Source organism: Capra hircus (genome assembly GCF_001704415.2).
Source record: "Capra hircus breed San Clemente chromosome X unlocalized genomic scaffold, ASM170441v1, whole genome shotgun sequence".
Lineage (NCBI taxonomy): Eukaryota > Metazoa > Chordata > Mammalia > Artiodactyla > Bovidae > Capra > Capra hircus.
Genome location: NW_017189516.1, coordinates 31,919,988 through 31,942,389, shown reverse-complemented (window position 1 = coordinate 31,942,389; position 22,402 = coordinate 31,919,988). Strand labels below are relative to the sequence as shown.

The following is a 22,402-nucleotide window of genomic DNA, read 5'->3' as shown; positions in this document are numbered from 1 at the left end:
GTGTATTCTTGCCCCCTCTGCTTAATATCTTCTGCTTCTGTTAGGTCCATACCATTTCTGTCCTTTATCGAGCCCATCTTTGCATGAAATGTTCCCTTGGTATCTCTAATTTTCTTGAAGAGCTCTCCAGTCTTTCCCATTCTATTGTTTTCCTCTGTTTCTTTGCATTGATAGCTGAAGAAGGCTTTCTCCTCTCTCCTTGCCATTCTTTGGAACTCTGCATTCAGATGCTTATCTCTTTCCTTTTCTCCTTTGCTTTTCACTTCTCTTCTTTTCATGGCTATTTGTAAGGCCTCCCCAGACAGCCATTTTGCTTTTTCGCATTTCTTTTCCATGGGGATGGTCTTGATCCCTGTCTCCTGAATAGTGTGACGAACCTCATTCCATAGTTCATCAGGCACTCTGTCTATCAGATCTAGGGCCTTAAATCTGTTTCTCACTTCCACTGTATAATCATAAGGGATTTGATTTAGGTCATACCTGAATGGTCTAGCGGTTTTCCCTGCTTTCTTCAATTTAAGTCTGTATTTGGCAACAAGGAGTTCATGATCTGAGCCGCAGTCAGCTCCTGGTCTTGTTTTTGTTAACTGTATAGAGCTTCTCCATCTATGGCTGCAAAGAATATAATCAATCTGATTTCGTTGTTGACCAGCTGGTGATGTCCATGTGTAGAGTCTTCTCTTGTGTTGTTGGAAGAGGGTGTTTGCATGACCAGTGCATTTTCTTGGCAAAACTCTATTAGTCTTTGCCCTGCTTCATTCTGCATTCCAAGGCCAAATTTGCCTGTTACTCCAGGTGTTTCTTGACTTCCTGCTTTTGCATTCCAGTCCCCTATAATGAAAAGGACATCTCTTTTGGGTGTTAGTTCTAAAAGGTCTTGTAGGTCTTCATAGAACCGTTCAACTTCAGCTTCTTCAGCGTTACTGGTTGGGGTATAGACTTGGATTACCCTGATATTGAATGGTTTGCCTTGAAAACGAAGAGATCATTCTGTCGTCTTTGAGATTGCATCCAAGTACTGCATTTCGGACTCTTTTGTTGACCATGATGGCTACTCCATTTCTTCTGAGGGATTCCTGCCCGCAGTTGTAGATGTCATGGTCATCTGAGTTAAATTCACCCATTCCAGTCCATTTTAGTTTGCTGATTCCTAGAATGTCGACGTTCACCCTTGCCATCTCTTGTTTGACCACTTCCAATTTGCCTTGATTCATGGACCAGACATTCCAGGTTCCTATGCAATATTGCTCTTTCCAGCATCGGACCTTGCTTCTATCACCAGTCACATAAGTCACTTGGGCGTTTAACTTTGTTAGATCTTCCCCGAGTAAGGGAATAGGGCATTCAGGCAGATACAGAAAGCTGTGCCCTACATATGCTATTTTTTTCCTCCCCCAATTATATAAGATCTGAGGTAGAAAATGGAGAGTGTACATGTACGAATGCCCTGGGTTGACCTTGGTCATCTAGCCCTTTGGGAACTTGTTTCATTTGATACTGCCCTGCCTGAGGGCCATTTAAAATATACAAATTTTAAATATGTTTAAATTTAAATGAAACATTGACAATATAATATACCATCTACTCTCTTGCTGCTGCTGCTAAGTCGCTTCAGTCGTGTCCAATTCTGTGCAACCCCATAGATGGCAGCCCACCAGGCTCCCCCATCCCTGGGATTCTCCAAGGCAAGAACACTGGAGAGAGTTGCAATATCCTTCTCCAATGCATAAAAGTGAAAAGTGAAAGTGACGTTGCTCAGTCGTGTCCGACTCTTAGCGACCCCATGGACTACAGCCTACCAGGCTTCTCCGTCCATGGAATTTTCCAGGCAAGACCACTGGAGTGGGGGTCCATTACCTTCTCTGTCTACTCTTTTAAGCAATAGTTTCTTGATCCTTATTTTATATATGAGAAACCAGAGGCACAGAGAAGGTAATTCACATTCCCCAGTGCCCTCAATTTAGTAAGTGGCTAGAATGGGATTTGAACCCAGGCCATCTGTGGGGAAGAATCCACGACACCAAACTGTTTCTGCAAAACAGGAGAGTAAGAAGGATCTTCAGGCTTCCCTGGTGGCTCAGTGGTAAAGAATCCTTCTGCCAAAGCAGGAGACCTGGGTTTGATCCGTGATCCAGGAAGATCTCACATTTCGCAGAGCACCGCAGCCTGCACATCACAGCTACTGAACCTGTGCTCTAGAGCCGGGCAACCACAACTGCTGAGCCCATGTGCCACAACTACTGAAGTCCAAGCATCTCGAGCCCATGGTGTGCAAGAGGCAAAGCCACCACAATAAGGAACCCACATACCGCAACTAGAGAAAAGCCTGTGCAGTAAGGAAGCCCCAGCACAACCTAAAAGTCAATTTCTAGTTATAAAGATGAACAGCTACTCACCTGGTGCTTGCTTCTATCTCGAGGAGGACAGTTAATTGACATATGTAGGATCTGAGACATTGTCAGAGGAAAATGAAAGTGTCAGTCACTCAGTTGTGTCCAACCATTTGCAACCCCATGGACTGGAGCCTGCTAGGCTGCTCTGTTCATGGAATTCTCCAGGCAAGAACACTGGAGTGGGTGGACATTCCCTTCTCCCAGGGATCTCCCTGACCCAGGGACTAAACCTGCATCTCCTGCATTGCAGGCAGATTCTTTGGTGTCTGAGCCACCAGGGAATGCTGGTCAAAGAGAGAGGAGAGATCCTCAATGTGAGCAGAGAAAGCAACAGAGTGAAAAGACCCCGGTTGTCTAAGAACAAAGGAACAAGCAAATTTTCTGGAAAGTTAACTGAAGAGAGTTAATCCTCATTAAAAAAAAAATATTCAAGTGCGGTCATGGTGAAATGGGACAGTTAATTCCTTTGTAGCCAGGCTTGTTTATATATTTGTAAATATTTAAAGTAAGAGTGAGTCGCTCAGTCATGTCTGACTCTCTGCGATTCCATGGACTGTAGCCCACCAGGCTCCTCTGTCCATGGGATTCTCCAGGCAAGAATACTCAAATGGGTTGCCATTCCCTACTCCAGGGGATCTTCCTGACCCAGGGATCAAACCCAGGTCTCCCACATTGCAGGCAGATTCTTTACTGTCTGAGCTACAGGGAGAAATATTTGTAAATATTCAAAGCAGTTTGCAAAGTTTTGGGAGACTCAGATGGATCCTGTGTCAATCTGAGGACCATCTGTTATGAAGGACTATGTGTCCTTGATAAGACAGGCAAGATCTGTAAAATTTTAACCTTTGCTTTATTAAGTACACCTAGGCACAGAAGAAACATATTTTGAGTGTTTTTGTTAGGCAAAGGCAATATTAGGGTTTACATGTGTAGAGACTTCATCTGATCATGATGTCTCCCATAGGTCTGTTTCTAAAGCTGACATCCACATCCGCTCTGAATTCCAGATTCATTATTCTGGCTATCTGCATGACAGTTCCACTTGGATGTCTAATATGCATCTCAGATTTTACATGACATGCCTTCTCCACCTTCCATCCCAGCTGTGCCCCTGGCAAAAGACCCCAAATTGATAAAATGGCACCACCATCAAGCCAGGCATAGATTTTCTTCTTCATATCTCACTCTTCATCTCTGGTCCATGAAGAAACGTTGCTGATGTATCCAAATCCATCTGCAGTGTGTCTACATCTCTTCATTTCCTCATCCTCCACTCCAGTTCAACCACCATCGTCTTTCACCTGGACCAGCCGTCATACCTTCCACCAGTCTCCCAGCTTCACCCTTTCCCCCTCTACATACTTCAGTGCAGCCAATACCACTGACTTCATATTCAGGGGGATTCATTTTACTTTATATTCAGTATCACAAATTGACCTTCATTCATGAGCTTATATTTTTCACCCTAGAGGGGCTATATAGAATCACCCTCAATAGAACTGAGATAAATTGTGAGTGGTATCATGCTGCTTTATCACAGGGTCGTACAATTCAAGTAGAAAATCACACGTGGATGTTTTGTAAGGGCCGCTCCCATGCTCAACAGTGGTGACCACAGGAAGTGTGTCTCTAGGAAAGCCAGTCCTGCTGCACTTAGATTGTCACAGTAGCCCAGGGTGAGCTTGTCAGAGAGGGACTCTGCTATGGCAGCATCCAGGGCCCCCATCTTGCTACCCAGAAGTCTGCTTCAAACAAAATGAAGACCCCTTGATTTCATTCCCTTCCCAATCCCTTTCCCTTCACTATTTCTGGGGATCAACCCCAATCGTGATTTTCAGGCCATATTTTTATGTCTCATCTATTCACAGGCACCCACATTCACCAGGGCCTCACCTCACCCATGCCCACCCTGTGTACCACATTGTTTATTAGGGGAAGGTACATTTTGTATTGTTCAGGGTCCCATGGATCCCCTTCTTCCCTCCCTCTGTGGAGATCCTGAGCTGCCTGTGGACAGGGCATTGGCAGCTCGAATGACTGCCGGATACCTGTTTCAAAACTTGAAAGGTTAAGGGTTTGCACGCGTGAATCAGCAAGGCACGTTTATTTCTTCAGGAAGCAATTACTTTATTTGAAGAACACTGAAAGAAGGAAAACTTAAAGTGAACTTTTTCTGCAAGGGCAGTACTGCGGTCTGCACTGCAGGCAGGGTGACGTTGGGCAGTCACCCAGGACTCAGGGGAAAGTCCAGTCCAGGCTCAGTCCTTCTTGTCACCGTCACCCAGGGTGAGCTTGTCCAAGAAGTACTCTGCCAGGGCATCTTCTGGGAACCCCATGTTGCTCAGGTCGCTGAGATGGTTCCGCAGCTCCCTGATGAACTTGACCTGCTGGTTCAGGTAGCCGGCCCGCAGGAACTGGCACAGGTCGGTGTCGCTGCTATCGGTGGCCAGCTGGTGCAGGTCGAGCAGGCTCTGGTTGACGTACTTCTCCAGGTGCAGGGTGTCTTGCATGGCCTGGAGTCCGCTCTCCCACTGCTGGGTCTCAGGCTTTCTGATGTCGAGGAAGCAGATGCGGCCCCCACGCTGGTTCTGCAGGAACATCAGGCGCTCGGTTGTCTTGCTGTGCTCGAGGGAGCGGAGCAGGAAGAAGTGGGAGAAACCCTTCAAGGCCACGTCAACATGGTCGAGGTAGAAGGACACTGCCAGGCAATGGAAGGAGGCGTGGAACTCCAGGGCGGCATGGCTGTTTACCGCGGCCTCACACTCGGGGCGGTAGTTCTGACGCACCTGTGAGGGCAATGTGGGCAGCATGGCGGGCAACTCCTCGAACCAGGGAAGGGCGGCTGGGATGAGGCGTCTGCGGGGCAGGAATCGGCGGGGGCGCGGGCGCCAGCGGTCTCCTCGGAACTTTCCCAGGGTGGACGATGTGGGTGGCCGGAGGCGGGCTCCGGGCCAGATGGCAGGCGGCTGGGTGCGGGCTCTGGGATGGACGGGTAATGGCGTCTGTTGGGCGGGGTCAGTGCCTGGGCTTGAGATTGGTTACGGAAGAGGTCACGTGGGTGGGCGGGATCCGTGGGCGGGATCTGTGGGCAGGGCAAGACCACTGTCTATCAAACCCAGGGTGTGGGGAGGGGGAGACCACTGTCATTCAAAGCCACGGTGAGGCAGAGCCGCTTTGAGCCGAGTACTTCGCATCCACAACGTTTTCAAGTCATTTATTTTTTAATATAAATTTATTTATTATAATTGGAGGTTAGTTACTTTAAAATATTGTATTAGTTTTGCCATACATCGACATGAATCTGCCATGGGTGTACTCGTGTTCCCCATCCTGAGCTGCCCTCCCACCTCCCTCCCCATCCCATCCCTCTGGGTCATCCCAACGCACCAGCCCCGAGCACCCTGTCTCATGCACGGAACCTGGACTGGCGATCTATTTCAAATATGACGATATACATGTTTCAGTGCCATTCTCCTAAATCATGCCACCCTCGCCCTCTCCCACAGAGTCAAAAAGACTTCTATACATCTGTATCTCTCTTGCTGTCTCACATACAGCGTTATCGTTCCCATCTTTCTAAATTCCATATATATGCATTAGTATACTGTATTGGTGTTTTTCTTTCTGGCTTACTTCACTCTGTATCATAGGCTCCAGTTTCCTCCACCTCATTAGAACGGACTCAAATGGATTCTTTTTAATGGCTGAGTAGTACTCCATTGTGTATATGTACCACGGCTTTCCACTCAAACCCATGTCCATTGAGTCAGTGATGCCATCCAACCATCTCATCCTCGGTCGTCTCCTTCTCCTCCCACCTTCAATCTTTCTCAGCATCAGGGTCTTTTCAAATGAGTCAGCCGTGCACATCAGGTGGCCAAAGGATTGGAGTTTCAGCTTCAACATCAGCCCTTCCAATGAACACTCAGGACTGATCTCCTTTAGGATGGACTGGTTGGATCTCCTTGCAGTCCAAGGGACTCTCAAGAGTCTTCTCCAACACCACAGTTCAAAAGCATCTATTCTTCAGTGCTCAGCTTTCTTTATGGTACAACTCTCACATCTGTAGATGACCACTGGAAAAACCATAGCCTTGACTAGATGGACCTTTGTTGGTAAAGTAATGTCTCTGGTTTTGAATATGCTGTCTAGGTTGGTCATAACGTTTATTCCAAGGAGGAAGCGTCTTTGAATTTCATGGCTGCAGTCACCATCTGCAGTGATTTTGGAGCCCCCCAAAATAAAGTCTGACAGTTTCCCCATCTATTTCCCATGAAGTGATGGCACCCACTGCCATGACCTTAGTTTTCTGAATTTGAGCTTTCAGTCAAATTTTTCACTCTCCTCTTTCACTTTCCTCAAGAGGTTTAGTTCTTCACTTTCTGCCATAAGGGTGGTGTCATCTGCATATCTGAGGTTATTGATATTTCTCCCGGCAAACTTGATTCCAGCTTGTGCTGCTTCCAGTCCAGCGTTTCTCATGATGTACTCTGCATAGAAGTTAAACAAGCAGGGTGACAATATACAATACTAATAACATACTCCTTTTCCCATTTGGAACCAGTATCTTGTTCCATGTCCAGTTCTAGCTGTTGCTTCCTGACTTCCATACAGAGTTCTCAAAAGCCAGGTCAGGTGGTCTGGTATTCACATCTCTTTCAGTATTTTCCATAGTTTGTCAAAGGCTTTGGCATAGTCAATAAAGCAGAAATAGGTGTTTTCCCGGAACTCTCTTGCTTTTTCTTTGATCCAGTGGATGTTGGCAATTTGATCTCTGGTTTCTCTGCCTTTTCTAAAACCAGCTTGAACATCAGGAAGTTCATGGATAACATATTGCTGAAGCCTGACTTGGAAAATTTTGAGCATTACTTTACTAGCGTGTGAGATGAGTGCAGTTGTGTGGTAGTTTGAGCATTCTTTGGCATTGCCTTTCTTTGGGATTGGAATGAAAACTGACCTTTTCCAGTCCTGTGGCCACAGCTGCGTTTTCCAAATTTGCTGCACTTTCACAGCATCATCTTTTAGGATTTGAAATAGCTCACCTGGAATTCCATCACCTCCCCTAGCTTTGTTCATAGTGATGCTTGCTAAGGCCCACTTGACTTCACATTCCAGGATGTCTTGCTCTAGGTGAGTGATCACATTGTGATTATCTGGGTCGTAAAGATCTTTCTTGTACAGTTCTTCTGTGTATTCTTGCCCCCTCTTCTTAGTATCCTCTGCTTCTGTTAGGTCCATACCATTTCTGTCCTTTATTGAGTCCATCTTTACATGAAATGTTCCTTTGGTATCTCTAATTTTCTTGAAGAGATCTCCAGTCTTTGCCATTCTATTGTTTTCCTCTGTTTCTTTGCATTGATCACTGAGGAAGGCTTTCTTATCTCTCCTTGCTATTCTTTGGAACTCTGCATTCAAATGGGTATATCTTTCCTTTTCTCCTTTGCTTTTCACTTCTCTTCTTTTTGCAGATATTTGTCAGGCCTCCTCAGACAGCCATTTTGCCTTTTTGCATTTCTTTTTCTTGGGGATGGTCTTGATCCCTGTCTCCTGTACAGTGGCACAAACCTCTGTCCATAGTTCATCAGGCACTCTATCAGATCCAGTCCCTTAAATCTATTTCTCACTTCCACTGTATAATCATAAGGGATTTGATTTAGGTCATACCTGAATGGTTTAGTGGTTTTTCCTACTTCCTTCAATTTAAGTTCATGATCTGAGCCACAGTCAGCTCCCGGTCTTGTTTTTGCTGACTGTGTAGAGTTTCAATCTGATTTTGGTGTTGGCCATCTGGTGATGTCCATGTGTAGAGTCCTCTCTTTTGTTTTTGGAAGCGGGTGTTTGCTATGACCAGTGCATTCTCTCGGCAGAACTCTATTAGTCTTTGCCCTGCTTCATTCTGTACGCCAAGGCCAAATTTGCCTGTTACTCCAGGTGTTTCTTGACTTCCTACTTTTGCATTCCAGTCCCCTATAATGAAAAGGACATATTTTTGGGTGTTAGTTCTAAAAGGTCTTGTAGGTCTTCATAGAACCATTCAACTTCAGCTTCTTCAGCATTACTGGTCAGGGCATAGACTTGGATTACCGTGATATTGAATGGTTTGCCTTGGAAAGAAACAGAGATCATTCTGTCGTTTTTGAGATTGCATCCGAGTACTACATTTTGGACTCTTTTGTTGACTATGATGGCTACTCCGTTTCTTCTAAGGGATTCTTTCGCACAGTAGTAGATACAATGGTCATCTAAGTTAAAGTCACCCATTCCAGTCCATTTTAATTCGCTGATTCTTAAAATGTCAATGTTCACTCTTTCCATCTCCTGTTTGACCACTTCCAATTTGCCTTGATTCATACGTCTTAGTATTTTTTATTTCCATTTTACTGAATGTATTTTTTAATTTCTCTTTGAGTCACTCATTGTCTAGTAACACAGTTTAATTGCCACATTATTTGTAAATGTTTCTACTTTTCTTCTTATATTTGATTTCTATGTTTGATACATTATGATCTAAAAAGATCATATGATTTCAGTCATCTTGAGTTGATGAAGGCTTGGTTTACAGCCTAACATGATGTATCCTAGAGAATGTTCTGTGTACACATGAGGAATATATATTCAGTTGCTTTGGATGGGATGTTCTGTATTTCTCTATTAAATCCACGGTTTAATGTGTTTAAGTCTGTTTTGTTATTGCGCTTCTGTTTGGATGATCTATCCATTGTTGTAAGCTGGATATTATTGTCCTCGCATTTTTCCTTTTAGGTCCGTTAATGTGTTAATATTTGCCTTGTATATTTATGTGGTTCCATGCTGCTTTTATATATAGATATACATCTATCTGTCTCTCTATATATATTTACAACCATTGTATCTTCTTTCTGGATTGCAGACTTTATCATTATGTATTGCCCTTCTCTAGCTGATAATAGTCTTGTTTTAAAGTCTATTTTGTCTGATATAAGAAAAGTTATCCAGCTTTTGGTTTGCACTTGCATAGAATATATTTGTTCATTCCTTCACTTTCAGCTTTTGTGTGCCTTCACATCTGAATTCAGTCCCTTGTTGGCAGCATATAGATAGGTCTTTTTTTCCCCCCATTCAGCTACTCTTTATTTTGATTAGATAATGTAGTCCACTTAAATTATTGATAGGTATATTCTTACTGACATTGTCATAATTGTTTTATGCCTGTTTTATAGATCCTCTGTTACATTCTTCTCTTGTTATCTTTGTGTGATTTAAAGAATCAGCAGTATGCTTAGATTCCTTTCTTGTTATTATTTGTGTATCCACTGTAGTTTTATGGTTTCTGGTCAACATGAAGCTTGTATATAACTTATGTTTATCATGTTTTTTTTTTATTTTGAAAACAACTTAAGTTTGAATACATTCTAAAGGACCACAAAGATTTTTACAAAACAAAAATAGACTCATAGACATTGAAAACAAACTTATGGTTACCAAAGAGGATAGTAGGGGATTGAGGGAGACTGGAAAAAATTAGGAATTTCAGGTTAACATATACACACTAGTATAAAAGAGAAGTTACAAAGACCTCTTGTATAGCACAGGGACCTATAGTGGAAAAGAATCTGATAAACAATATGCATATTTATGTATAATTCTCACTTTGTTGTACAAACAAAATTGAAATTACTTCCATTTTAAAATAGTTAAAATAGTATTTTTTAAAAATTTAAAATGTAGATATATTAGTAACAGTAGTGGATATATAAAACTAGTATAAAGGTTTAAAGACAAAAGTAGTAAAAGAGCTGTCATAATTAATTACGGGATACACAGGACTAAAAGATATTGAATGGGACTTCAAAAACAAAACAAGTTCATTTAAATCATTTTTTTTAGATTCCACATATAAGTGATGTCACAGGATATTTGTTCTTTGTCTTTCTTCACTTGATATGATTATTTCTAATTCCATTCATGTTACAAATGGCATTCTTTTTTATAGTTAAGTAATTTTCCATTGTGTATATATTCTACATCTTCTTTATGCATTGATTTGTCAATGAACACTTAGCTTGCTTCCATGTCTTGGCTGTTGTAAATAGTGCTGCTGTGAACATGTACATGAATGATTTCTTTTTTGTTTTATTGTAGCAGAGTTGCTTCACAGTGTTTTGTTAGTTTCAGGTGTACAGCAAGGTGATTCAGTTATACATATATTCATTCTTTTTTAGATGGTTTTTTTCATATAGGTTATCACAGAATATTGAATAGATTTCCCTGTGCTATACATAAGTTCTTCTTGGTTATCAATCGAATATATAGTAGTGTATATATATAAATCCAAAGCTCTTGATTTATGCTTCCCCCCTCCATGTTTCTCCTTTGGTAACCATGTTTGTTTTCCATATCTGTAAGTCTACTTCTATGTGTAAATAACTTCATTTGTATCATTTTTTAAAATTTAGATTCTACACATCAGTGATATATTTGTCTTTGTCTGACTTGCTTGATTTACTATGACAATATTTTGGTCCATCCATGTTGTTACCAGTGACATTATTTCATTCCTCTTTTTTTGGCTGGATATTTTTATATGGCATGTGTGTGTGATGATGTGGTTACTTTCATGTCCTCGCTATTGTAATAAATAGTGCTACTATGAACATTGGCATGCACATATCTTTTGAATTATGGATTTCTGCAGATGTATGCCCAGGACTGGGATTGCTGGATCCATTGTTGCTATTGCTCAGTTTTAGTTTTTAAAATTTTTAAATCTTTTATTACACTGGTGCTTCATTGCTGTGCAGGTGTTCTCTACTTGCAGTGAGTAGGGGATACTCTCTAGTTGTGGTACACAAGGTTATCATTCCAGTGGCTTCTTTCGTTTTGGAGCACACAGTCTATGGTTGGCAAGCTTCAGTAGCTGCAGAACACAGGTTCAATAGTTGAGGTTCCTGGGCTCTTAGAGCCACAGGCTCAGTAGTTGTGACACACAGGCTTAGTTGCTCTGCGGCATTGCATCTGCCTTTTGACCCACCATACTTTGGCAGAGTGTCTGGAGGATAAGAAAACTCAGAAGGCCAGGGATATAGAACAATAAATAGGCCTGAATTCTTTTTAGTTGGAGGAGAAGCCTGGGAACACTCATAACCTTTTATTTATTCAATATTTGTCCTACTGCATTAGCATCTAGTACCTAGCACAGTGCCTGGTGCCATGTTGGTGTTAAGTAAATGACTCTAAATGGAATCAGCTTTACTATTTGCAGGGGTGACGGTACCCTTTAAGAATATATTTATAATTACCAACAGTCCAATTTAAAGATAGAAAACCTGAGAAGATTGTTGACATCTGAAACATTTTATTAAAAAATTTCCCAGTAGGTTTCATGACGCTATTGCTCATTTAGAACTGTGTCGATGATTTTTTTAAAAACCTGTTGTAGAATTTCCTAAAGGGTTTTTTTCTGGATTGTAGGTATATATAGAGAGTCTTGGAGAAGGAAATGGCAACCCACTCCAGTGTTCTTGGCTGGAGAATCCCAGGGACGGTGGAGCCTGATGGGCTGCCTTCTATGGCGTCGCACAGAGTCGGACACGACTGAAGCGACTTAGCAGCAGCAGAGAGAATCTTTATAAAATCTTGATGTGATTTTAAATTGTTTAAATTTGGATAGAAAAATCTGATTTAAGAAAACGTCTGATTCAGGTTGTATCTGTTGGGGCTACTGTAGACCTCTGTAGGCTAATGATGATGGTGTAAAAAGTAAATAAGCAGCATAAAGGAATTATACAGTGGTTCTCAAGCTTTGCCCTATCTCAGAATCTCCAGAAGAGCTGTTAAAACAGTATGGGGCCCCTGCCCCAGAGTTTTTGATGGGCTAGGTCTATGGTAGGGCCTGAGAACTTGCATTTCTAGGAAGTTTCCAGATGTTGCTAATGCTGCTGGTCTGGGGATCACAGTGAGTGAATCACTGCCTTGTGCTTTTACCAAAGGCTTCATAGTTTTGAAATGGAACGTGTATTGTTTTCAATGTACAAGTCCTTTGAATTCTTGGTAAAGTTTACTCTAGGTATTTATTGATTTTCATACAACTAGAAAAGTGATTTTTCTATTTCTGGTACTTTATTATTCTTGTTGTTCTTCATTCCCTCACTCGTGTCCAAATCGTTGTGACCTCCACTGACTGCAGCATGCCAGGCTTCTCTGTCTTTCACTCTTTCCCAGAGTTTGCTCAAACTCACATCCATTGAGTCAGTGATGCCATCTAACCAATCTCATCATCTGTCGCCCCATTCTCCTTCTTCCCTCAATCTTTCCCAGCTTCAAGGTCTTTTCCAAAGACGTGATTCTTTCCATCTGGTGGCCAAAGTATTGGAGCTTCAGCTTCAGCATCAGTCCTTCCAATAAATATTCAGGGTTGATTTCCTTTAGGATTGACTGGTTTGATTTCTTTGCTGTCCAAGGACTCTCAAGAGTCTTCACCACCACACTTCCAAAGCATCAATTCTTCTTCGATCAACCTTCTTTATGGTCCAACTCTCACATCTGTACATGATTACTGGAAAAGTGATAGCTTTTACTAAACAAACCTTTGTTGGCAAAATGCTGTCTCGGTTTGTCAAAGCTTTTTTTTTCCCAAGGAGCAAATGTATTTGATTTTTGAGGCTGCAGTCACCATACACAGTTATTTTGGAGCTCAAGAAAATAAAGTCTGTCACTGTTTCCACCTTTTCTGTATCTATTTGCCATGAAGTGATGGGACCAGATGCCAGGATCTTAGTTTTTTGAATGTTGGATCTTAACCCAGGTTTTTCACTCTCCTCTTTTACCATCAGCCAGTCTCTTTAGTTCCTCTTTGCTTTCTGCCATTAGGTTGGTGTTACCTGAGGTTATTGATCTTTCTCCTGGCAATCTTGATACCAGCTTGAGCTTCATCTAGCCCAGCATTTCGCATGATATACTCTGCATAGAAGTTAAATAAACAAGGTGACGATATATAGCCTTGAAGTATTCCTTTCCTAATTTTGAACCAGTCCATTGTTCCATGTCCAATTCTAACAGTTGCTTCTTGACCCGCATACCGGTTTCTCAGGAGGCAGGTATGATTATCTGGTATTTCCATCTCTCTGAGAATTTTCCCCAGTTTGTTGTGATCCACACAGTCAAAGGCTTAGGATAGTCAATGAAGCAAAAGTAGATGTTTTTCTTGAATTCCCTTGGTTTTTGTATGATCCAAGGGATGTTGGAAATTTGATATCTGGTCCTCTTTGTCTTCTAAACAAAGCTTCTATGTCTGTAAGTTCATCTGGTCCTCTTTGTTTTCTAAACAAAGCTTCTATGTCTGTAAGTTCATGGTTCATGTACTGTGGAAGCCTAGCTTGAAGGATTTTGAGCATTATCTTGCTAGTAAGTGAAACGAGTGCAGTTGGACAGTAGTTTGAACATTCTTTGCCCATGTTTTGGATTAGAATGAAAACTGGCCTTTTGCAGTCCTGTGACCACTGCTGAGTTTTCCAAATTTGCTGGCATGTTGAGTGCAGCACTTTCACAGCATCATCTTTTAGAATTTGAAATAGCTCAACTGGAATTCCATCACATCCACTAGCTTTAGTCATAATAATGATTCCAATGGCCCACTGGACTTCACACTCCAGGATGTCTGGCTCTAGGTGAGTGATCACACCTATGTGGTTATCCAGGTCATTAAGACCTTTTTTGTACAATTCTTCTGTATATTCTTGCCATGTCTTCTTAATATTTTCTGCTTCTCTAATGTCCATACCATTTCTGTCCTTTACTGTGCCCATCTTTGTATGAAACGTTCCCCTGGTCTCTCTCATTTTCTTGAAGAGATCTCTAGTCTTTCCCACTCTATTCTTTTCCTCTATTTCTTTACAGTGTTAGTTTAAGAAGGCATTTTTTTTAATCTCTCCTAGCTATTATTTGGAACTCTGCTTTCAGATGGGTATATCTTTTGTTTTCTCCTTTGCCTTTTGCTTGTCTTTCTTTCAAAACTATTTTTAAGGCCTCCTCATGAGACCATTTTGTCTTGTTGCATATCTTTACTGGAGGAAAATTTTGGTCACCGCCTCCTGTACAATGTTATGAACATCTGTTTGCAGTTCTTCAGGCACTCTGTCTACCAGATCTAATCCCTTGAACCTGTCACTTCTACTGTATAATTGTAAGAGATTTGATTTAGGTCATATCTGAATGGCCTAGTGGTTTTCCTTTCTTTCTTCAATTTAAGTCTATATTTTGCAATAAGCAACTCATAATCTGAGCCACAGTCAGCTCCCTGTCTTGATTTTTGTACAATATACTGCTGGAGAAAAGCGGAGAAATAGCTCTAGAAGAAACGAAAAGGCTGAGCCATAGCAGAAATGATGCCCAGTTGTGGATGTGTCTGGTACTGAAAGTAAAGTTGGATGCAGTAAAGAACCATATTACATAGGAACCTGGAATGTTAGTTCCACGAATCATCGTAAATTTAACATGGTCAAACAGGAGGTGGCAAGACTGTGCATCAACTTTTTAAGAATCAGTGATCTAAACTGGATGAAAATGGGCAAATTATATCAGAGAACCATTATATCTACTACTGTTGGAAAGACTTTAAGATTTGCTTGTTAGTGTATAGAAATGCCCAAGATTTGTGTATATCCATTTTGTATTCAGAAGTTTTACTGAATTTGGTTTATTAATCTAACAGTATTTTGTTGGAGTCTTTAGGGTTTTCTATATATAACATCATGAAATCCAGAAATAATGAGTTTTATTTTCCAATTTGGATGTCTTTTTTCTCTTTTTGTTGTGTACCAAGTCTGGCTAGCACTAACACTAGCATGTTGAATGCAAGTGGCAAGAATGGGCATCCTTGTCTTGTTTCTGATCTTAGACTAAAAGCTTTTAGCTTTTTACCATCGAGTATAAACTTAGCTGTGGCCTTGTTTATATATGGGCTTTATAATGTCAAGATTTGTTCCCACTATACCCACATTGTTGAGAAAGTTTTTATCATAAATGGATGGTGAGTTTCGTCAAATGCTTTGTCTGAAACTATTGGGATTATATGATTTTTATCATTCATTTTATTAATATGGCATAACATGATTGGTAGATGTTGAATCATCTTTGCATCTTGGAAATGTATAAATATGTTGAATTGTTTTACAAATGTTGAGGATATTTGCATTTGTGTTCACCAGGGATGTTGGCATGTAATTTTCTGGTGTCCTTGTCTGGTTTGGGTTACCAGCAAATGATGGCCTTGTAAACTGAGCTTAAAATGGAACCTCCTCTCCTAGTTTTTGGAAGAGTTTGAGAAGGTTTAGTATTAATTCTTCTTTGAATGAAGGTAGAATTCAGTTGTGTAACCATCCGGTCCTGGGCTTTTATTTGTTGGGAGGTTTTTGATTAGTGATTCAATCTTCTTAATAGTAATTAAAGAGTTTCTATTTGTTCATAATTCAGTCTTGAAGGGTTGTATTTTTCTAGGAATTCATCCACTACTAGGCTGTCAAATTTCTTGGCATGTAAATTTTCACAGTAGTCTCTTGTTCTTTACATATCTGTGATATCAGTTGTGAGTCTCTTTCATTTCTGATTTATATTTGAATTCAAACTGTCCTGGTGAGTCTACCTAAAGTTTTATGAATTTTACCTTTGGAAAGACCCACCTCTTGTTGCAGTGGTCTTTTGTCTTTTTTGTCTCTCCATTTATATCTTCTCTGATCCTTATTATTTCCTAACTTTCTAGTTGTTTCAGATGTCAAGTTAGGTTTCTTTTGAGATTTTTGTTTTGATAAGTATTTATTGCTGTGAACTTCTCTCTCAGAACTGCTTTTGATGCATTTCATAAGTTTTAGGATGTTTTATTTCCATTTTCATTTGACTAAATATATTTTATTTCTATTTGAGTCACTTGTTGTCCACTAACACACTACACATTATTCTTAAATGTTTCTAGTTTTCTTCTTATATTTTATTTCTAAGTTTGATACATTATGATCAAAGGAGATGCTGTCTGTGATTTTAATCATCTTGATTAAGGATCTATCCTGTAGAATGTTCCATATGCACATGAAGAATAGATATTCTCTTGCTTTCAATGGGATGTTGTGTATATTTCTCTATGAAATCCACAGTTTAATGTGTTTAAGGCTGTTCTGTTACTGAGCTTCCATCTGGATATCTGTCCATTGTTGTAAGCTGCATATTAATGTACCCTACTATCATTATCCTTGTACTTCTCCTGTTACGTCTGTTAATGTGTTGCTATGCTGGTTATCGGAGAAGGCAATGGCACCCCTCTCCAGTACTCTTGCCTGGAAAATCCCATGGGTGGCAGAGCCTGGTAGGCTGCAGTCCATGGGGTCGCTAAGAGTCGGACACAGCTGAGCGACTTCACTTTCACTTTTCACTTTCATACATTGGAGAAGGAAATGGCAACCCACTCCAGTACTCTTGCCTGGAGAATCCCAGGGACAGGGGAGCCTGGTTGGCTTCCATCTATGGGATCGCACAGAGTTGGGCACGACTGAAGCGACTTAACAGCAGCAGCAGCAGCAGCAGCAGCATGCTGGTTATATACATTTACAAATGTATAAATTCCCTCCTCTCTCCTGGAATCAAACCCATGACCCATGCATTGGGAACCAAACTCCTAACCACTATACCACCTAGGACTTCCCAAACATCAAGCTCCTTCTTTCATCCTTGCTCTGAGACACAGAGGTATAAAACTAGAGAAGCTGCTTTGAATGATGGCTGACAGTATAGAGGGCAGGATAAGGTTGGGTAATAGAAATCTTCTTGCATTAGGAATTGTAATTACCTATTCTTGGACTGTCCTGTCCTGGAACACAAGGTTGGGTTAGTATGTTTTCATTGTTAGGAAAGATTTGGTGGACTTAGAGACACAGAGCCAGTTTCACGGGTGTGTGATCTATGCAACCACACAGGTCTCCACACTGAAAAGGGTCTTGTTTTTGGTGTAATGGCATGATGTTACCATCTTGACCTTCTTAATTTTTTCTGGCTTCTATTTCAACCTAAATTTTTATTTAGCCTAAGTTTTTTTTGACAATTGTCTGTTTTATATTTTAATTTTAGTAGAATATAGTTGATTTACAATGTTGTATGTTTCAGGTGTACAGAAAAGTCATTCACTTACACATATATAAAAAATATAAATATATATTTATTCAAGGAATATTTTCTCATACAGGTTATCACAGAATATTGAGTAGAGATTTCTGTGCTATACAGTAGGTCCGTGTTGGTTATCTATCTATCCTATATGTTTCTCTATTTTTATATAGAAGAACATATATTCCTTTGTTTCTTCATTTTAGTTGGCTCTCTGTTGGTTTCTGTGCATTAGCTGCAATGGGCACTTCTAGTCTTGAAGGACTGGCCCCAGGTAGGAGATGAACCCTAGTTTCTCTAGCAAACCTTTGTGATTGTCCAAGGAGCTTATTTTAATTTCAGTAGTTCCCAGTATTTGAGGGTGTGCCAAGACCTGTTAATGCTCCAGTGGAGAGGATCAGTGAGCACTTAGATTCGGGCTGATTGGAAGGCAGACCTGTAGGCAGCAGCTTTTAAAGTATGCAGATACAGTCCTGAGGGACTGCAAGCAAAAGGCCCTGTTGGCCACCAGAGCCACGGGGGTGGAGGGGTGGTAGACGGTACCTGCTGGCTTTAGTAAGGCAGAAAGAACATAGGAAAATGTCTATCCTGGATGGACCATGGGGGTGGCAGTCGGCCAGAAAAAGAGGTAAGAGATGGTTTCTGCTGGCTTTCACCCGGTAGAGGGAGTTTGAAAATTGCTCACACCAACATACCCCTGGCCCCTCAGTCTGCTTACTTAAGATTATCAAATGAGCCTATTCACATAAAGCCTGGGTACTGTTAAATGGATACTTCTACACTGTGTCTTGGGGTGCATTAGTCTTCGCTTCAAGAACTCTTTCTGAGTTTGTGACAGCTCAGCAGCTCTTACGGGATGAGCCCCACTGGTTTGGAGAGAGATTTGGGGGTTGTCTCTCTGCGGCAGGTCTTAAATGCTGGAGAGCCTGCTGTGGGAGAGGAACTGTCTACTACTCAGGGAGAAACTCCAGGTTATGAGTGCCCTCCTGACTGCTGGTCCCCACACATGGGTGGGGACTGTGACTGGAGATATTGCTGGGGTTTTGGCCAAGATTGTCTCTCACCCTTTTATGCCTACTTTGATGTGATTTCCTTCTCATTTTCCTGACATGCAAAAGTCACTCTCCTAGTTTTTAGTTTTTGTTTTTTCTGGGGAAACTGTATGTAGATTTGGTGTGTCAATGGGAAGAGGTAAGTTCAGACTCTTCCTACACTAGGATTTTGAACTGAAACCTCCCTTAGTGTTTTGTCTAGTTCTGTAGAACTTGCTCTGAAATTCATATCAACCTGATATTTGAGTAACTCTGAAATATTGCTGGTACCATCCTTCATCCTGTAGGATGTCTTATCTCCAAAATTTCTGTGGTTTCTTAGCCATGGTGGGATGCATTTCTATACCTGTTGGTAGCCTGCTGATCTGACAACTCCTCTCTTCTCATGGCAGTTTTCCCTCTTAATATTCTGTGTCCATCAAGGCACAAGGCCCACAGGAAGAACGTGTGTGGTAGCAGCAGATGGTGGCACCATGGGGGATTTCTGTCCTAACAAGTACTGTAACAGCAAATGCTCCGATTCTATATTGGTCACCCTCTCCCATCGGCTCCAGCCACCACAATATTGCCTAGTTCCTTTTTCCTTCCAAATGTACTTCTCTCTTGTTTCCTATTCTGTTCTTTTAAAATCCCCCTTTACTGTCAGCAGTTTAGCTGCTGCATGTACCTATATACCTATGTGCACATGGGGAGATAAAGACAGGTAGGTGTGCATCACCTGTGTCCAACCTTTGAGACCCTATGGACTGTAGCCCCCCAGCCTCCTCTGTCCATGGAATTGTCCAGGCAAGAATACTGGAGTGGGTTGCTATTTCCATCTCCGGGGGATCTTCCTGACCCAGGGATTGAACCCATGTTTCTTACGTCTCCTGCATTGGCAGGTGTGTTCTTTACCACTAGCATCACCTGGGAAACCGCTAATTAGTCTTCTTTTTAAAGAGGCAGAGAAGTTTAGTTCTCCATTCTAACATCACTTGCACGCTCAAGATTTGAATGTTCCCAAACTCATTAATGCACTTCTTGAGGTCATCTACTCCCAAGTTCCCCTCTTACCACCACGAGAAACCGTGGGAGATATGGTAATGCTGTCTTTTATTTCTACTCACTAGAAGTGGACAGAGGAGCCTGGAGGGCCACAGTCCATGGGGCCACCAAGAGTTGAACATGACTAAGCAACACACACAAGTGGATGAACAATTTAGTTTCCCACTGGGATAAGACAAATGATTCTCATCTCTCCTGCAACTATCAAAAGCCAGAAGAGGGACTTCCCTGGTGGTCCAGTGGTTAGGACTCTGTACTTCCACTGCAGGGAGCACAGGTTCAGTCCCTGGCTGATGAACAGAGAGCCAATATGCTCAGCCAAAAAAAAAAAAAAAAGGCAGAATAAAGTATAGTCAGCTTGGATTTTGAATAATGATTTTTTCCCTTAATCTATTTGTGTGAGGGGAAAAAAAATAGTCACTTTAAATCCAGATGGCAGTATGTACTCTATCTTGAGATTATATGTGAGATGGTCTCTTCTCCAGATTTTGTTGTGTAGCTGAGTGGGCTCCTCCCCCCCGCCCCAAACCCATCTGTTTGCTTTCCCTGGCTTTTTTTCATCTAAACAGGTTTCTAATGAAATACATTACTTTATACATTTGAAATTCTAATGGGGTAGAACAGAAAAAACAGGCCCTTGAAACCACTTCAAATGCTTTTTGAAATTACTTGATGTATTAAAAAAATAATAATAATCACCCAAGTGAATAAAACTAGGGTGAAGAGCAAGTTCTGTCCCCTCTTATGCAGTTGTGAGCTAGATGGGCCACAGCTGGAATGTTTGGAACATCATTTCAATTAGCTTCACCTAGACTTGGCAACTACCAGGCCAGGATTGTTCAACCATGGCACTATGGACAGCGGGCTGTTCTGTCCATTGTAGGATGGCAGACAGCAGCCCTGGCTTCCTAGCATTAGAGGGCAGTTGCACCCATCACACATGGTGAACACCAAAACTGTTCATACAGAACCAAATGTCCCCTGGGGGCCAAAATCACCCTGCTGATAACCAGTGGCTCTATTGCATCTGTGGTTGTGCAAACCTCATCTGCAATTAGGGGTTGACTCTAATATAATACAAAAAATTGTTAGCGTTGTTGAACATGCCTTGGAGCAACTGTTGGTACATAGCACCATTGCAGGTCTAAAGTCTTTCTGCCATTACAGTCTAAAGCTGTCCTATTCAACCAGTAGAGTGAATACAGCTTCTAATTCAGTAGGTTGGGTGGCGGGTGGAGGGGTGGTGCCTGGGATTCTCCATTGTTAAGAAGTTCCTATGTGATGTACCACACTTTGACAGGAAAAGGTCTAAAGGATAATTGAGTCCTTAGTGGTATTAAGCCTTTTTGTGCACACAGGTTCACTCTAGGACTCTGGTTCACCAGTCCTTAGGAAGACAATTCTGACCTAGTCTTCTCTTTGTCCTAGGCTGTTACTGCGAATTCCACTCTATTCCTTCAGCATAGTGGTACTGGATAAGCATGGCGTGGACAAGGAGCGCTACGTCTCCCTGGTGACGCCTGTGGCCCTCTTCAACCTGATCGACACTTTCCCCTTGAGAAAAGAGGAGATGGTCCTGCAAGCAGAAATGGGCCAGACCTGCAACACCTGATGGGCTGTGTCCTCTCTCAGTAGTGCCTCTTCTCTCTACATCGAGCTACACGCACAGAAAGGCCTGAACAATATCCTTGATGTACAGATTTTTATTTGTAATTTTTAAAGTCTATTTTATTATTATAAGCTTTCTTGGCACTTAATTTTGCACTGCTTTTTGTACTTTGTAGCAAAAACTGAATATACTTACTCTGTTAATTCCATCATGGCTGGTTACTTTGGTAGAGAAACTAGAAACTACAACTATATACAGGCTTCCCATGCGTTTATACAGTGTGACACGTATGTATCTTCTGTTTTATATAAAACTTACTAATAAAATATTTTAGAGCAAATGTGCTAAAAATAATTTTTTTCTCAAGCACTAGCCATACTTGCTCAGTGTGGTCACCGGTCTTCAGACTGTGACTATTGGTGTTTTAGGAAAGGAAAAATTAAGTCTCAGGAGGAGCTCAGTTGAGCTGAGAGAGCTGAACTTTCAAGTGTCAGAGGAGCCCCTAAAGCAACAAGCTGGCAATAAAAGAGGTAAGACTTTTATCATTTACTGTGCTGCTATAACCAAGAAGCTAAAACTGGAGCTTCCATCTTCTATTTTTCCATCTGCATTCTCTCCCGTGGACCAGTGGTCACCAGGTGAAAGCTCAGGTGGGTTACAAAGACATGACGTTGTCACATTGTTGAGGGAGACCCAGCTCTGGCAGCTTTATGGACTCTGGGGTCATGGAAGGATGAGCAGCCAGGAGTGGGAAAATACTGGCTCCTGAATCGGGGGGAAAGCTTCCCTCCCTTCCTCCTGTAAGGCCCCAGGAGAGGAACGTGAAGACCTCTGCTCAAGGCCTCAGAGACCTAGGAATGCAGTCACTTGGGCTAGGAATACAAATACGTGACAGGACACTTCCAGTCCTTGACTACAGTTCCAGCCAGTGGCTGTGATTCATTGACTGTATACCACCAGTCTGTGTGGGGCAAGCAGCTCCCCCTCATGAGGCCTTCCAAGGGAAGGCTCTGTATTAGTATTTGCCGAAGGTCAGGCCTGAAAAACCATACTTTTACAACTAGGAGTTGGACTCTCTCAACTCTCATAAGCAAACCCTGATCCAAACTGACATCCTGAAACTGAAGGGAAAATTTCAATCAATTCCTGAACAAATAACTAAATCAATGACGGAAAGT

The 22,402-nt window shown here is 41.7% G+C and overlaps 1 protein-coding gene across 2 annotated transcripts in view; it reads left to right on the top strand.

Annotated features, from left to right (window-relative positions):
• Positions 1-21,565, top strand: part of SRPX (sushi repeat containing protein, X-linked) — a 153,558-nt gene extending 131,993 nt beyond the window's left edge. For both annotated transcript variants that reach the window (XM_018043937.1, XM_018043938.1), the window contains one exon: positions 21,044-21,565. In XM_018043937.1, coding sequence (XP_017899426.1) covers positions 21,044-21,227 — 184 coding nt within the window. In that variant the 3' untranslated portion in view covers positions 21,228-21,565. The remainder of the gene's footprint in view (positions 1-21,043) is intronic.
• The last annotated feature ends 837 nt before the right edge of the window (positions 21,566-22,402 follow it).